The sequence below is a fragment of the Papaver somniferum genome, unplaced genomic scaffold (genome assembly GCF_003573695.1).
Source record: "Papaver somniferum cultivar HN1 unplaced genomic scaffold, ASM357369v1 unplaced-scaffold_22, whole genome shotgun sequence".
Lineage (NCBI taxonomy): Eukaryota > Viridiplantae > Streptophyta > Magnoliopsida > Ranunculales > Papaveraceae > Papaver > Papaver somniferum.
Window position 1 is genome coordinate 1,178,576 of NW_020632152.1, and position 18,836 is coordinate 1,197,411.

An 18,836-nucleotide genomic window follows, 5' to 3' on the forward strand; every position below is an offset into this window, starting at 1 on the left:
AATACTGCACCTCGTATAATCGGACGTCTGGCAAATATTTTGGCCTCCGATTGCATTCGGAGGGTAACAATGTTATCATATCCTCCGAATATATAAGGGTAATTTCGCCATTACGAATTACGCGAGATAAGGGCTGGCTACATTTTCCCTTTGGGTGACCTTTTTTGTTTTATTGTTGGCCCCTAAATCCTTTTGAGTGGCCCCTAAAAACGCCAGAATAATTTTGGGCATACCAAAATCTTCCAAGACATACTGAATGAAGACAAAAAAAAAATCTTGCTATAGTTTAGGTAGGCAAACACAAAAGAGTGCACTTTGGAAACCATTACATAAAGTAAATTAGGCCTAGCAACTAGCCCAGTAGTTGCCTACCCTTGACATAGGTTGGCTCCATCGCTGCTCACAACTCAGTATGCACACTGTAACCCGAAACAAATACGTTAAGAACTTGTAATTCTATTATAAGACTGGAGTAACACATATTTAAAGCGCAAAAAAAAAAAGATTTCATATATCAGTAATTTGTTGGAAGTTAATAAAAGAAATTGAAATTTCCTCTTGTTTGCTAAAGGAAAAGAAAAAGCAAAAATAAAATTTGAGATTACTATTAATACATTTTCTAACAGCGAAATAACAGAGGTCATGCAGCTGCATTGCCTTGGCCCATAACTGTAGTTGGTTTTGGGATAGACTCCCTGCCATCACCAGTATGGTGCCCAAAATCAGCAAAGAAAGAGTCTAAGTTTTTAGACTAAGTGATAATTTTATGACAGTTCAATTTTTTACAAAATAAAGATAGTTTTAAAGCGCCTTTGTTGTATGTTCTATGGATAAGCAAGAGATTTGTAAGCACAAAAGAGATTTGATGCAATCTTTCGTCTCTGTTTCCCTGATAGCTAACATGATAACATATTGAGAAACGCCCTTGCACCGTATCTTGGTAAATATGTTTGAACATCTAAGTCATAGATTTCTTCAGCTTCCACTCACACTGTTAGAGCACTGTTCGGTCGAACTCGCAAGTTTTTTTATTAATCTCAAGCTTGATTTTTTTCCAATGTTAGTAACATAAAATTATAGCTTGATTTCTAGTCTACTTAAGTCAAGTCTCGGACTAGGTAGAGTATGATAGCTGAGTATCAGACGTCACAGAATAATCCTTGAAGATTAAAGACTGGAGAACAAACGATGACATTTAGAGAACTTCACCAACAAAGAGGTATGTGAATGCTCACAATTATTACCATCCTATCTATATGAGACTATGTCATATGACTTCTATTAGATATTGCAAATAAGAAATTTCGGGTCAAGCTTGCCTTGTATAAACGTCTCAAAATATGAATGTACACGTACCAAGTACGCATACCATTGTCTTCTGAGTTCCGGAATAAGGATAGGTACGCACCAAGTACGCGTACCTATTACTTCTGAGTTCCTGTAAAGGGGTGAGGTACGCGCACCCAGTACGCATACCTCAAGGGAATGAGTCGTGAATTTCCTTAGGGTATGCATACCCGGTACGCATACCTTGTGAAAAAGCAGGGGTCTAACAACTTTCGTTTGGCAATCTGAATAGACAAACTCCAATATACTTTCAAGAGAATCAACTAGACAGTCAGACTCAATCTAGAGAAAAGTATATCAAAGAGTTTTATATCTCAATCTCTCAATTCAATCTGCACTCAACAAATAGGAATTTGCGAGTCCGAATGAATATAAGAGAATTTGCGAAAAAGAAATAACACAGACACCAAAATTTTGTTATCGAAGAAAACCGCAAATGCAAAAAAACCCCGGGACCTAGTCGAGCTTTGAATACCACACTTTTATTAAGTCGCTACAGACACTATCCTACTTCCAATGAACTTCAGACTAGACTGTGGTTGAACCCTAATCAATCTCACACTGATTCAAGGTACAATTGCGCTCCTACGTCTTTGATCCCAGCATGATACTACGCACTTGATTCCCTTAGTTGATCTCCCCCACAACCAAGAGTTGCTACGACCCAAAGTTGAAGAATTGATAAACAAATCTGTCTCACACAGAAAAGTCTATTGGAATAGATGAATCTGTCTTCCACAGAAATGCCTACGAGTTTTGTTCTGTCTTTTGATAAATCAAGGTGAACATGAACCAATTGATAAACCAGACTTATTTCCCGAAGAACAGCCTAGTATTATCAATCACCTCACAATAATCTTAATTGTATGGTAGTGAAACAAGATATCGTGGAATCACAAACGATGAGACGAAGATGTTTGTGACTACTTTTTAATCTGATAAATCAAGGTGAACATGAACCAATTGATAAACCAGACTATATTCCCGAAGAAAATCCTAGTATTATCAATCACCTCACAATAATTTTAATTGTATGGTAGCGAAATAAGATATTGTCGAATCACAAACGATGAGGCGAAGATGTTTGCGACTACTTTTTAATCTTACCTATCGGAGATAAATATCAAGAAAATATTAGCAAAGATAATACTCAATCATGATATAAGAAGTAAGATCAGAACACGCAACTACAGAGAAAATAGTTGGGTCTGGATTCACAATCCCAATGAAGTATTCAAGTCTTTAACCTACAGGGTTTCGTGAAAAACCTAAGGTTAAAGGAGAATCGACTCTAGCTTATGCAACTAGTATCACACATGAGGTGTGGGGATTAGGTTTCCCCGTTGCTAGAGTTCTCCTTTATATAATTTTCAAATCAAGGTTTGCAATCTAAGTTACATTGGTAACAAAGCATCCAATATTCACCGTTAGATGAAAACCTGATTAGATTCAAGCTAATATATTTCAACCGTTAGATCGAACTTAGCTTGTTATACACAAATGAAATATACCTCCATTTAGGTTTAAGTAACCGTACCTAAACGTGTACACCATGTTGGCTCAACCGAGGTTAGCTATATGAATACTCTCATATCAACCTTATTTATCTTAACCATAACTAGTTCAAATGACTCAAATGAAACTAGTTAAAGAGTTGTTTAATTGCTACATATTCTCATAGAAGTATACAAGAACACAATTGAAGCAAAATCGGTTTGATTCACTCGAATCAATTCATGAACATTATAGCCACCTTTTGTAAAGAATGCATTCCTTAATATATAAATGTATTAGTTCATGTCGCAACCGATTCTAGAACTTTAACCACTCAAGTATGTAAACGGGTACGCATACTTAAGTAGCCGGTCCGAGTTTGGGTTCTCCAGTATGCGAACGGGTACGCATACCTAAGTATGCTTTCAAAACCCAGCAGAAATTCGCGGACCTATACCTTATGAAAATATACTTTAGTTTCAGTCATGGATCAAATACATGCAAGAATGCACACTATGTTTATAATCCAATGATGGTTAAGTATTCTAAAATCTATTTCAATCATTGAAACCTTCTTAGAGGATGATAATAGTCGTTTTCATACATTATTAGCATCAAAGCAATTTTCAAGTTATTGAAATAATCATAATGAAACATTCCAAGTCTAGACCAAATGATTGTATCACACAAACCATGTAAGATGTTACTCGGCAATTTTCACATGATCATCTTTTGACTTTCGTCAAGAATATAAGATGAACTTGGTTGAAGTGAAAGCTTACCAACACATATTTCGAGAAATATGTAAGCGAGTTAAACTCAGCTCGAAATCTCAAATGTGTATAATAGAAAACTATATCATAACACGACTTATGCCTGAATATAGGAGATAGAGTAGAAATAAACTTTCCAAGTGATATATGAGTTTCAGTCTCCACATACCTTATGAAGTTCCACAAGCTCTCCGTAGTAGTTCTTCGTCTTCAAATGATGAACGCCGTGAAGTCTAAATCTCAACTACACAATCTATCCTAGTCCGAGACATCTATAAGTAGACTATAAATCAAGACTTATAGTTTTGATCACTAACATTGACAAACAAGTTTGAGATAACAACGCTTGCGAGTTCGACCGAGCAGTGCTCTAACACCTTGGCCTTCTGAATTCACGAACCGATTCATAGGAACGCGTAACCTTTTCACATACCTTGTACGAACTTACGCAGATGCATTCAGACTATTTTTTTAAAATATGTTTGGAATTACTATGACTCTCATATACACCTCTAAGACATTTTGAACACTAAATCACTTTGTGTCTGTGTTTCATGAGTCAAGTCTTAAGTATTAGTTCACAAGTCATATTTATTAAGAACTATCATTGGTACTTTGGACCTTAGTGTATATTCTTCTACGTGTTTTCAAGACATACTTCTAACATGCAATCCTAGTCTTGAAAATCCATAAATAAAGTGACTCAAACAACCAGGAAATTCAATCCCTGGCACTTCTGTGAGGTAATTGTTTACTAGAGTCGTCTTCTATGAACCTAGGTTTTCTCGAGAAACATAATTGGGTTTACAACTGAAAGACTTCACTCAGGGATCCGTCAAGCCAGGTCCGACTATCTTTACCTTGATAGTTCGTGTATCCTGATCTTGTTCTTTTTGTTATCGAGATTTTAGTAATCTCTTTCAGGAACATGATAAATAGAAATTGCAAAGTTCTCTTCGTCTCAAACTTTGTGATTCCTCAAGATAAATATCTAACACTCTTCTTGATTGGTTGGTTTAAGATTTTTATTGAGAGGTGGTTAATAATCCAGGCTTCTCAGCTAACATTGTGTAAGTGTTTCGGATTTTTGAGGTTTGCTAGATTTAATTGCAAACAAATTTCCAAGCCTTGATCTATTAATCTAAAGGAAAATCAAATAGGCTTATTTGTTAGAGGCAGAATGGTATTAAAAGTCTTCACTTAGGATGATGCAACTCTTAGGTTGTAAAGGATGTCAGCTAAGGAAATCAATTGCGTAGACCCTTGCGAGGTTCATGAGACGTAAGAAGGACGACTGCTCAGTCTCAACTACATTCTAGTTCGAAGTCTGATAGTAGGCTAGTGTCTGTAGAGGTTTAATACAGTTAAGTGATCAAATCTGGATAAGGTTCTGGGGTTTTTCTGCAGTTGCAGTAGTTTTCCTCGTCAACGAAATTTCAGACACTTGTATTTTTTCCTTTTCCCTATTATATTGTTAATCTTTATAATAGGATTATCACACGTAGTGCATAATCAATTCTAGTAAATAAGTCCATCTTAATTGTGATCGATTACGAGATTCGTTCTTGTAGAATTCCTATCTTGAAAGATAGATAATAAGTTTCATATTCAGATTCAATTATTTGGATACGACTAAATTGATCTTCGATATTGATTTTTGAGATCGTCCAAGTACTTTTCCATACAATCAGGTTCACGGACTTTCTTGTCTTGATTTTCTGATTGTGAAGAGGTAAAGATATAAACTCTATATACATATTTTTCAAGGATCATTAAGTTGGTCTACTTGCAATTATATTAGGCTTTGTCCATACAAGTTGTCGAACTAAAAAGTTGGTGTACTTTGTATCCTCTCCTTTTCAGGCACATTTATTCTTTGCAGCATTTCTTTTGCCCAACCAAAAGATAATTCAGCTTCTCTGCTTGTTCCATCTGTCCCATAATATCCTGAATATCCTCTAGACCCAACGAGGCGTCCTGCAAAGTCATAAGCAGCTAAAGCAATATACTCCCTCCGTCCCAAATTAGATGAGCTAGTTGGTTTTAGATTTTGTCCAAAATAAGATGAGCTATCTCTCTAATGAAGGGGATACTTCTAAAACTACCATTTTAATTGGTTATCGTTACTATAAGAAATATGTATAATTTAATAGCCATGTTTATATTCGCTACGTAGGTGTTTTAAAATGCTTTTCAACCGTATAAAGTTTAGGAAAAACCGTGGTATAGTTTAAGAGATAAATCATTTCTAAGTTTTACTAGTTATTATCCATATGGGTATAATTGTAAGAAAATACTTAAATATACTCTATTTTCCTCTTTGCCTTAAGAATTGTGCAAACTACAACTAGCTTATCTAATTTGGGACGGAGGGAGTAGTTAGTGTGATTATTAGCGTTTGAAAGATTACAAATCTTTATATTAACCCCATATTACCCCGAGGTAGCTGAAGTACAACTAGTTGGTTTTATTGTGTCAGATAACCTGTAATAATGTTTATTTAAGATGCAGTTCTGAATTTTATGCACTTGTTATAGTCATAGAGATGATTCTTGATACTTTTAATTGTTTGCTTCACTTTAAGAGTAGCAGAGTCAAAGATCATGCCATATTTTTCCTTCCAAATGTAGCAGTAAGTAGTAGCACAGGTAACACTTTGTTGTTTATTTTTCTCTATCCAAGAGTTTATCAAATCAATGAAAGTAGTAGAGCTTCGTTAATATGACTGCATATTAATAGGCTAAACCACACCTGGACACCAAAAGGGCACTCAATGAGAAGACGCATCATAGTTTTTTACTCCAAGACGAATAAAAATAGGTAAAAACCAAAAAATCTAGTACTACCCGATTTCTATGAAAATCATACTTTTTATTCCAGAAGTCGAGTTTTCATAGAGCTCCGTTTAAATATGATAAGGAACATATGTGTTGCACTCCATCGCCAAGCCAAACGAATTCGTTACATTATAGCTAAACGAGGGATCATAATTGGAGCATTCGCCATAATTAAGCTATCGCTCAATCCAAAACATTTATTGTCGTGCTTGGTGTAATAAGAGCGCTAATTTACTGAGGAGTATATCATTCCAAAGGTGAAGAAATACAGTGGTTCAATATTGAAATCCAAACTGAAACTATGGAGGTTTTGTACTTTGTTTTACCATATTATACTAAAAAAGTTGATTTCACCTCAATTGCCATAAAAAATTATATGGATGGATAAAAGTGACGATGAAGCAAGCAACACAACTCCATTTCTTTTTATTTTAGTATGTCGAAAAATTATTCACAAAAACTTAAGAAATTATACTTTTTCAATTCGGCTTTGACATGTTAAATCTTTAATCAGAGGAGCTCATTACACCCCTACTAACTCAAGCTTGTACTCCTCTTAAGCTAAATTTTCTTATTAAAAGGTAAAGAGATGTTTGTCTTATATAAAATGTCCCAAAAGCTAGTGTAATCTTGAAAGGATGGTTCTAAACGAACCGAGCTCCCAAACCACACCAAAACCACAAGTGAAAAAGCTGTCACAGTTTTTATGCTGGGTCCATTTATTGTGCGGCCAACAAAATTTTTGTGAGAGGTGGTTTTTGCAATGTTTGAAGCTCTCGGTTGGTACAGAATTTTTTTATCTTGAAAACTTATCTTTCCATTGCACCAATACTTAAACCAATCTTGTTACAGTCCAACTCTAAGGAATCAGTATTATTCGACCACATCGTCTCTCATTACACCGAGCAACACGTGCCATCATCATCCATCCAAAAATCCTGACAGTCGTGGACCGCATCGACACCAAGAAAGACTCTGCATTTACTTTCCTCTTTTCTAGTGTGTCATGCAAAGCAATAATCCTCCCTCCCATCGTAACAGTAAGCCATGACATCATTTCAACATAATCCGCTATTTAAGTAACAATAATGAGCACAAAAACCAACACTTCAATCCAAAACAACCACACCATACGCCATATATGACACCATGACCCTACTAAAGGGCACCCGCCCCCCTCACCCCCAAAGTGGCACAATCCGTAATTTTATAGCACTAACAAGGGTAAATAGAGCCGAAAAACAAAAAATCTTCCCGTTGAAGGCAAAAAATGCGTGAGCCCCAAACCCAAGAGACCATTCTAGAACCAAACAGTCGCCGCGTGTAACATTGGGTGGCCATACTTAACCTTGACACCAGTAGCTCAACATAGCCACGTCGTAATAGAAATATCTAGAACCCCCCGTATAAATATCTCTCTACCCCCTTTAAGCAATACTTTTTTCTTCATCTCCAAACAAAAAACCCAAAAAAGGGAAATCCAGTGTTAGCTAACAAAATTGAAAAATTCATCTTCAGATTTTGATTTAGGGTTCATCATAATTTTGTATGTCTTCAGAGAAGAAGAGATCGCGGAGTAGACGCAGTTCAGTAGCGGAAACTCTAGCAAAGTGGAAAGAAATCAACAGTCAATTAGTATCATCTTCTGGTTCAGGAACGAAGATTAATGGCGGAAGAAATTCAACAACCAGAGGAGGTGTACGGAGAGTACCAGCAAAAGGATCAAAGAAAGGATGTATGAGAGGAAAAGGAGGACCGGAGAATTCACTGAGCAATTACAGAGGAGTACGGCAGCGGACATGGGGGAAATGGGTGGCGGAAATCAGAGAACCTAATCGGGGGAATCGGTTGTGGTTAGGTACATTTGCTACTGCGAAAGAAGCTGCAATTGCTTATGATGATGCTGCTAAAGCTATGTATGGGGAAAATGCGAGGTTGAATTTTGCAGGATCTGGTGATGATGATGAGGAGGAAGAGGGAGAGTTGTATAAGGATTCTTCGTATACGACTACGACGACGGGGACAGGGACGAGTGCGGCGACGGCGACGTCGGAGGAGTCGACTACTACTACGTCGAATCAGCAGCAGGAGGATGGTGCTGAGGAGTGTAAAGTCAAGGTTGAGGGTTTGACGATTGATCACAATGAAAGTGGAATTAAACAGAGGAAAGATGGAATTGGGGATGCAAATGTGTATGATGAGGCGTCGCCGTCGACGACGGTGGTTAGAGTGAAGGAGGAGGTGGTGGATTTTGATTATGAAGATGGAGATAGAGAAGAGAAGAAGCTTAAAGAAATGAAAGTGGAGCCGAATTTTGAATTGAAGCACGAGAACAGTAATCCGTTGGTCTACCTCCATGATTTCCCAATGGAGGAGATGTTTGACGTGGATGAGCTTCTCAGGTCGATTGATGCCGATTACGAAGGCTTGAACGGCGAAGACAACAACAAGAATCCCCTTGGTGGTGGAATTGAGTCTAGCGACGGTGGTGCAAGGCAATTGGGATGTGGTGGGAGTAGTACAGCTGATTTCAGCTACCAGATGCAAAATCCGGATGCCAAGTTGCTTGGGAGCTTGCACCATATGGAGCAAACGCCTACTTGTGTTGATTATAGTTTTGATTTCTTGAAGCAGCCGTCGATTAAGCAAGAGGACATCAACTTTGGGTACTTGTTGAATGATGAGGAACAAGGAATGCTCGAGACAGGGTTCCCTGACTTGGGAGGCTTCTAAGGTTGTTGTTTTTGACTCGAATTCAATTCTGATTTTGTTGTTCTACTGCTGGTAGTTCTTGATAGCTAGTATAAGGGCGTCCGGATCATTAGAGAACATCTTTTTTATCAATCTCTCTAATCCGTGGCGATATTCGTTCTTTGTTTCATTCTTGTACATATGGTTAGTCTGGAATCTCTGGATGAGAGACGGCCGGATAGGCTCATGTTAAGGGATAATAAAACCCAATATGGTTGTAATAGCTAGGAGTTGGCTAGAGCTTGAAATATATCTATATGTACAAAATGTTAATAATCTTATGCTGTTGTTTTTTTTCTTTCGTTTGCCTGCTATGTTCTTGGCTTGTGTTTTTGCATTTCCTGCGATGTTTATGGCAAATGCGCTGCTAGAAGTAGAACAAATGCAGTGGTTAGTGGTTACTCTAAAATTGGAGTGGACTTGCAAAATTTTGGTGCCAATGCAGTGTTTCCAGAACTGTTAGACTGGTGAACTATTTGTTGTTCATTTGCAATGACCTCTAGAGTTGAAAAACTCAATGGATGGAATTTCATGAAACTATTGAGAATTCTGTGGAATTATGTGATTTCTGTCCATCAGTAGGAGTCTTCAGAGCACAATTATAGGAGGTTCCACCAAGGTACGTAAAGAGAGGGACAGACAACTACACAAACAGAAGCAACCATCAGTTAGGATTTCAAGACTTTCCCTATAGCTAGTGCTTCTCTTAGGTGGGCTTACCTTTGTGACTTATCCTCTGCTTAGTAGATACCACTAGTTCACTATTCACACTATTCACCACCCTGGGTGGTAAAGAAATTTTGTGTGACCAAAATACAGTAAATACTACTTTGGCCTAGTAAACCAAATATGTAATGTCCCATGACTTGCCCACTATATCATCCTTGTTTAAGGTTGGAAATTTGCAGCAGATGTGCACACACATTGAGTGGAGATATTACCAACCATACTCTCAGGTACTTGAAAACGGCTATGCTAGCCGGTCTCCGGTATCGGAGACTTTTTTCACAGGTTTAGGACTTCAAGACTAATCAAGTGGAGTAATAAGGTGAAAATGGATTAGAGAGGAAATGTGGGGGTAGGTTTATGTAATAAATGATATGGAAATGGACCACCAGGTTGGTATTATCTCTTGCTAGTATGGATGCCTCTGAAATTACACTTTATCTGCTCACTAACTAATACCTAGTCAGTGGCAGCAGAAAAAGAAGAACAGGGTACAGTCTGAGTAAATTCAGACTTGCTCTTAACTAAGATTTTAATACATCATCGTCCTCATCCTCCACCCTCACCTGCATTTTTCTAGAATCATCACTCCATTTCAGAGAAGAAAAAAGAAAAGGTTAGTGGGGGGAATTGCAGTTTGTTGCCCTGAAAAGCCATTTTTAGGGAGAAGCGCATCAAGTCAGTGACTTGTCTATGGATGGGAGAATGGGGGTACTTGCAGACTACTGTTGAACTCGACTGACATAAAAATTTAAGGTCGACACGGAAAAACATTTTGGACCTCCATTCACTAGTCCCCTAATTCACGGATCTTGTTTGGAGGGCCATGATCCTGCATTACATCTAGTGAAGATATTCCCAAGTATATCATTTTCTATAACCTAGGTATGGGGAAAAGAATCAGACTATGACAGACAAAGAAAAATATCACAAATATAGAAAAAGTGGAGAGTGGAAGGGGACATAAAACTGTGGATTATGGGGAAAATAACATCCCACCTCCACAGTGATGAACATGTTAACCACTACCAAACCCTGCTTAATATAAACAAATGCAAAGATAATGTCATGGAAAAAGGGGATCTCTTTATGCTTGAAGTAGTAATGTCATGTATTACTGCTAAAAGAAATTGACTCCTAAAAGTTTGAAGGAGGAGAAGTAATCAAGTCTTAATGAATGAATGAGTGAGTGATGAACAGCTACCAAAAGGGCTACTTGCCTTCAGATTCATCCAGCATCATCTTTTGCACATTATGGATTCAAAAGAAAGATAAGGATCAGTAAAACTCTTAAGCTTAGCTACTGTAAGCAACACATTAGATTAAAGTACTAGATTAAGCAAGATTAAGTAGTAACAAATTGGAAAAACCAAGAAGAAGAAAATGTAAATGGAGAATAGCTACTGCTGCTGTACTGCATATGCAAGACATTATAATGGAAATGAATGGGATCATGAGTACAAAGATCAGCAGTTGCAAGATGGCTAAGGAAGATGATGAGTAAGAAGATCAGATGAAACTCAGGATGGATAGCGCAATCTATCTCTCTTTATCTCCTCTACTCATGCATGATCAAGATCGAGAGAGAGAGAGAGTGTACATGTTTGAGAGAGAGAGATCTATGGCGCTATCCCTCCTGAGCTTCACAGATGCTTCCTACTACAGTAGTACTGGTGCTGCTATTGTTTGAAGGGACTTTTGAAGGAAGAAAGTTGAAATGATCACAGATCAAATGAATGGGCAAGTGAGAAGAATTGGAGGAGATGAGGGTCTTATTTATAAGAATGGTATAGTGACTAGCTATTTGGTACTACTGGTTGGCTGGGGGATATGAATATGCTAAGTGGGATCTGAGTAGTGGGATCCAGTGGTGTTATTGAAATCTTAATAAGTGGGTAGGGGGCTGCACTGCACTGCAGTATATCAAATAAACAATGAGCCACGTCTATCCCCCAAATATTAACAAGGAGGAGGGGCCGTTTATTTAAAATACCAAGTGAAGTGGGCTAACAGGGTGTGTGTTTTCTGACTCAACTGATTACAAAATTATCAAACCATAATTTTTATGAATCTAGCTAGTCAGACTTAAAGGTGTACCGGATTCAAATACCTTTGAGTCGTAGGTGTGAGCAGAGCGAAGCTGCTTCCCATCTACCGGTTCCATACACCATCTAAATACACCCGTGTGGCATGAATGGCAGCCATAGATGGGAAATGGTGGGTCTGGGAGAGCTTTCGGGGGACCAATAGAGGGTGGGCACATAGACGGGGTATTTTTTTGGGTAAAAATCCGGTAGATATAAAGCATTTTCGTGAGCAGAGTCATACCTCACCAAATTTTCAGAAAAATGAAACGATCTGACATCTGACTCGAACAGAATCAGATACGAACTCGGATGTTCGAGTCAGATGTGAGATACAAACTCGGATTCAAATTCCGAATCACCGATAAATACTAAGCCCTTTCTCATATCATTCTTTGCTATGTGAGTTCTTTTCCCTTTCTTTTATTTTTTTGGCTCAAGTGACTCGTGATCATGACTCAAAAATAATCAAATCAAGGGGTTTCTTTGAATCTAATAAAATAAGTGTCGGTGGTTTTACCTTTATACGTTTAATTTAGAGATGTAAGCTGAATCAAATATCACAGAATGGAAAAACAAAAGATCTGGTATCTGACCTTCAACGTAGTCAGACGAGTCAGACCGCAAGTAAGATTAAAATCTCTGGTTACCAAGAAATAAATAGGTTGCAAGGAAGGTATTGAATGCGTGAAACGGAGCGTGACTCGTTTTATACTTTTGAGAAACGATGCGCAGGTTGAAGCGTGAAGCGGCGCTTCATGGTTGGCGGCGAATCGTAAAATATAAAATTTGATTATACTATAAATAGGTATGAAAATATTTATAAATATAAAATATAGCCAGATATTATCCTAAGAGCTTCTCCAATAGAATGCATGTGAAGATAAATGTCTAAATCCACATAAGATAGACATTCATTTTTCTTAAAATCCTTCCCCAACCCCAACTTCTTAAATCCATGTGAAGATGACATGTCTTACTTTTTGTTAGACATTGTCAAGGTGAATGTCTAAAACTTGACATTCACCCTGACAATGTCAAACTATCCTAGTAAGCTTTTACTTCTCTAAAATTAATTCCAATATACAAAATAACCATTTTTAGTTCTAATAAAATATTTAAATTACTAAAAATAAAATTTACATTTAATGAAAAAATGATCACAAGCAACACCATTGGAGATGAATTCTTTTTTTCACCTAAACTTAAGGAAAAATTGGAATGAAAATGTCTAAATGTGTTGCCACCTAGGAATCACACACAACAACCATTGGAGAAGCTCTAAATAACCATGTAGAACAGTGGTTGAGCATTCACATACGACACATGAGGTGGTAGGTTTGAATTCCACCATTCTTTTTTAATTTTTAAAACATTATTTCTTGAAGTTTGACCATTTTGCGCTTCTGACTTTGGTCAAAATCATTGACTACACGCTTCACAGTCAGAACGCTTCATAGGTAACGCTTCAGAGCGTTTCCAGAAAAAACTGAAGTGAAACGTGAAGCTTACGTTTTTAAAAACCATGGTTGCAAGTATGGCTAAATCTGTCCCTCAGCACCCCAGTAAATGAAAGCATACACACAAAAACTCAAAAGTGAAGCTTTTTTCCTAAATCATTTTTCCATACTACTGTAATGTAACTAGGGAATCACCCGTGCCGGTATTTCACACAGTCTTGAGCTGGGGTGTTTGTAATAGTTTAACTTCTTACTCATTGCTTGAGAAACGACAGTGGCTATCTCACCGGATAATTTGCAGAAATTTTTATCAGATGTACTGTATCTCAGTTAGTATTGTTTTCCTGTGTACACTATACAATAATCTCCGAATGTACTCATGTAGTGCCTTCCCCGAGAAATCAGTATTCGTACCCAAAATAAAAAATTAATCACTTTTTGTGTTAAGTTTTCTTAATTTGCCGCTATGTAATTTCAATTTTCTGATCAATTCTGGGTTTATCGTTGGTGGTTGCGAACACCATGGATACACAAAAAGAGAATGGACCGATGGAAGTGGTATACAGCTTCTTTCGAGAGTGAAGGCCATATACCGTCATGGGCATATCCATTTTGTTTTCACATTTACTGCATCAAAAGCCAATACACTCACCAAGAACTTCTTTAAAGTAGAACTCTCACGTATCCACATTGATAACAAAACTCACCCATGAAATTCTATTAATTAGAGAAAAATAGAAGAAAAAAAGAGAGGAGTAAATAAAGAAAAAAGATACTGTTTTGTAAATTTATCTAAATGAATCTATATAAGCATGAAGATACTTTGTAATTTAATTTATTCGTCAATCATATTTAATTGCATAGTTCTGAGTGGATCGTTGTGCTATCTGTGTTGCATTTCCAATTTTTGTTGTGTTTCCCTTGATAAGGTAAAGGGAGAACAATTAAAAGGGCGACAACTACAAAAAAAATATAAAAGGGCGACAACTATAGAAAAATATGAAGTAAATAAGGGACAACGTCAGCGAATTTAGATTCTAATAAAATCAAATATCTGTTCAGATGTTTGAGCTGACATGTAGCATCCGGAGTATGTTATCCTAGAAGCTCCAAATTGAATTCAAAGCGAAATATATGAGACAGAAAAGTGATGCCAGTATAGCTTAAAATTGGGGGAGTGACACCTACCTGTAAGGGAATTAAGTATCAAATGCCTAAGTTGGTAGCTAAAGGCTACAAACAGGGTATCAAATTATATTTACATCACACCAAGTTTTACCGCACACTGAAATTGTCCTCCAACGCATTATTAAACTGAACCACTTTTCATGACCTGTGCCAAGTCCTCTTTTATATCCACTACAACAATCGGGAGCACCAACTGTCTAGAAAATAAGGACTTAAGAATTCAGGCTTTCAGATACTTATGGAAGCTCAATATCTAAGAATATTATAAAACAACAAACCAAAGAAAACCTTGATTACTACACGGAAAAAAATAAAATTATTAGAAAAAAATGAAGAATACCGCAGTTCCGTTAATAAGACAGTTTAGTTTTTTTTTTTTGTATCTTTTTTTGTGAACTCTATTGTGATTCAGTTCTCTCAACTAACATGCGGATTATGAAGACTGCAACTAACTCTATTGTGACAACCCCTGAATCCTGATAGCAAATTTAAGCAAAGAATACACACACAATTACAATCAGAAAATCACAACTTAAAGTGGGGGAGTAAAGACTTTTGTGAGATAAAATCTCGCCCAACATATGGAACCATCTAAGGGTTTGCATGAAACCAATAGAGCAGGCACATTGACTATCAAAAAGGATAAACTCAAACGCAAATTAATGTGAAAGTGGAAATTCTCCATGTAAGGTCCAAAGTAGATAAATTGAGGAAGGAGAAGCTACACAAAATAGAGTAATGTAAAAGTGAAAAGGACAATATACAACGATTCAAAATTATACGAAAATTGAATCAGTCATAACCAAAGATAGGAAACCTCCAAAAGGATTCATAGTAAAGGCACATAAGACTCACACTTTGAATCTTAAGAACTTAATCTTAACACAGATGGAGCTTAAATTGGAAGTTATAGTGTTGACAACTTGAGATCTACCGAAACTTCAATCATCAATAAGATTTCCAGTTCCCCATGAAAAGTAACTCGTTCTTGTTCCCCATGAAATTCTGAACGAATTGTACAAAGAACAACCAAAAGGATTTCTAAACAATAATTGATATATAGAGGTAAAAATGTCTAAAGCTACGGCCTCAAACACTGATATGCAAAAGCCTTAATGGTGAAATAGCAAAATAAGAAAATACTAACCATTCTCGCAATTCTACAACAACTGGGATGTCAATATTGGAGTACACTTTGGAAGCATTGACGGAGACGCAGAAATTCCCTGCAATAATACCAATATATGTTAGGAAAGTAGATGAAGAGCCAAAGTTTAGCTTAGTCTTTCATAAAAATGAGGGAAATAAGGTTTTCGCTTAAATTCAGAAGTACAAATAGTTAAAACCTAATAGAGTTACAAAGTATATTCAATTCTTTTCACTTACCTTTGATCTTTCAGTATTAGCACCGCCCAAAAGCGAGTTTGACAGCATCCCTGGAACCAACGAATACCTAAATGAAGAAGATTGCTCAACAAATAGCACCAAAAGTTCAAAGTTTTATTAAAATTTATTGTACATTCAGATTATTTGGGGGATGATGGTAATTTTAACAGAATAGTGAACTCTTGCAGTCATAAAATATTTTGACTTGCAAGATATTTTGATGATGGTAATTTTAACGTCATACAAAATACGTCCTCGTATCTAGTCAACAAAATTGATTGAGATAACCCCCATCTGCCTGAATAGCTTCCTAGTGCATCTCTATTGGTTATAAGTTTATTAAGTCCTTTTCAAGTCTTAAAGTTCCATTAGTAAACCTTGAATCCACTAACAGAGATATCAAGTTACCGTATATGTACTTTGTGCAAATTCATGGAGTTAAATAGATCGAAGACTCAAAGTTCTACATAACTAAGTTCCCAAATAACTAAGTTCAGTACTGTTTGAGTACTACTTTCATGTTCAATCAAATTACATTACGAATATCAAAATATTTAGAAATCAAAAACTTTAAATTGGAACTGCATATGATCCAGTAGCTATCTTGTTGACAAAGTTATGGCAAAGCCTACAGATAAATCAAAATGTATTCCTTAAATTAGTTCAGATGGTTTTGGCATAATTGAACCATTCAGAACACAATTTTTATGGAAACTTAGGAAAATAAAGTGATGTAAAAATAAAAATAGAGTGAAAGCAGTGACAGGAATGTCATGATTAGCAGAAAATAACAACGGGATGATTTTGTATTCCACCAAAAGGATATTATCTTTTATGCTGTTAGATGGCTAGAATTTGGGTTTGGCAGTGGACCACTGTAAGTTCTTTGTGGACCTTTTATCAAATTTCCAGATAAGATTCCTTTTGAATAATGGCTTGTAAATCATCTCTCCGTATCAAAGAATGTGTTAGGACAACAAAATTTCCAAAACGTAAAGTAAAATAGGAGAATCGCATATCGAGTTGGATCCCAAAGTGGAAACGATAACTACCTGTTCGTCAACAATAACTGCATTTATACCGGTTACATCATTGGTAGATATAAAGAAAAAAGATATAAAGTCCAACTCTTCCATTTCCTAGACACTGGAAGTCTGGAACGGTAATACACATGATTTACCTTCGTCAAGGGCCTATAAGCTCTTGAAGATGTCCTGCTTTGCCAAGAAACCTACCTCGATGTAGCTTGCATGTCACTTGGGACGCCATATCGAAAGATTTGGTCTGGAACATACATCCAAATCCAGTAAAAAAAAATAATTAAAACCATAGATTGACTTGAAGGGGGATATGGAGGGAAGAGGTTCAACTAAACATCTGATAAATCTAAATTGGAGATAAAAGACCAATGATACATACTGCTGATCTAACTAACCTGATGATATACAATGAATTTTCCTATACCAAAAGAATTTTATTTTACAATGAATTCCTCTTTAGCCAAAGAATGCATTCTAGGGCTTGGGAATGTTACAGGAAAAAAAATATACCATATATTTTAAGAATCACATACAATATCTAATAAACAACCAAAATCTAAAGAAAACAAAATTAAACTGAAACAATACGTGATTAACGAAAAAGAATCATACTGAATAACAAATCAAATTACAGTAGACAAACCACCAAACAAAATCTAAAATTAATAAAATTAAACTGAAGACCAACTAAGAATAAGTAATAACTTGAACAACATATCATACTACGGTACCAAATACTGAAGAAAGGAATAAGAAGAAACCTTGTTCAGGTAAGGGAGCGGATGTTGTTTCGACTGGGATGATAGATTATAGATAGGTGCTTTAATCTAACGATGAAAATCAACCAAAGAGAGGGACATGAGAGGGTTGCTCATTCGTTGGGTTTGAGCAGAAGTTCATGGAAAGAGTATCTAGATGAACCCTGAACCGACTATGCAAGAGAGAATCGAAAGGAATCATGATACGTTAGGGAAAATGGAAGTTAAGAGGAAAACCCTTTTTATGATTCGCTTTAAAGTTACAGTACAGTAATACACATATCGTGCGACCCGGGCAACGCCCAGCCATTGGATCTAACAAATCCAGTACGTTTTTCCAGGAGGAGAGGGAAGATCACAGCCAACAGCCAGTAGTTGGAAAAGCCAATGTATCCTGGCCGTCCCATGACTCACCAAACACTAGTGTTGTATAAGCATTGATGTGAAGTGATGGATGATTGATTACAGCCGTTTTCTTAAAATAACAACATATGACCACCCTAGACGTTAGATGATGATATATATATCATGGCTGACATCCCCAATAATACTAGTAAAAGTAATGGGGAATGGTACACTAAAATAACTTTTTCATCATGTATTGAATTTCTGAGTATTAATTGAATCGATTGTACTGCCTACTTACTCAGCCAGTGTCCACTCAATGCCCCATCGGAAAATGACCCCCGCTCTCTTTTCATCCATACCCTTCACCTTCAATATACGTAGTACGTACTTGTGTGTTTGGTTGCACCAAAAAGGTCACTGCATTTCCCTTCTCCAACTTCCTATTACGGTGAAATACTTGAATACCCCGTTTTTCACAACAGGCGTTACATTTCATTTCAAGATTGATGGGATAATGGGAGCATACGACTTATGAGCATTCATGACTCCATAATGCATCCAAAGATTCTAAACGATTTTGCATGGAGATGATAAATGCTCGTGCGCAGGGGTGGAGTCACCCTATTGTGAGGGTGTGCACTTGC

At 36.7% G+C, this 18,836-nt stretch overlaps 1 protein-coding gene and 1 long non-coding RNA gene across 3 annotated transcripts; one reads left to right on the plus strand and one right to left on the minus strand.

Moving 5' to 3' along the window:
• The first annotated feature begins 7,846 nt into the window (after positions 1-7,846).
• Positions 7,847-9,500, plus strand: LOC113340502 (dehydration-responsive element-binding protein 2C-like). Its single transcript, XM_026585640.1, has one exon. It carries the CDS (start codon positions 8,000-8,002, stop codon positions 9,182-9,184), a length of 1,185 nt encoding a protein of 394 aa, XP_026441425.1. The 5' UTR covers positions 7,847-7,999; the 3' UTR covers positions 9,185-9,500.
• A 5,624-nt stretch (positions 9,501-15,124) lies between these two features.
• On the minus strand, positions 15,125-18,066 carry LOC113340462. 2 transcript variants are annotated; one of them, XR_003355485.1, is made up of 5 exons: positions 17,848-18,066; positions 16,047-17,330; positions 15,808-15,886; positions 15,516-15,665; positions 15,125-15,136 (listed from the first exon to the last, which is right to left on the minus strand). It is a non-coding gene; the product is annotated as an uncharacterized LOC113340462 (long non-coding RNA). The 2 variants fall into 2 exon arrangements; XR_003355484.1 differs by lacking the exon at positions 15,125-15,136 and having other exon boundaries at positions 15,347-15,665.
• Between the last annotated feature and the right edge of the window lie 770 nt (positions 18,067-18,836).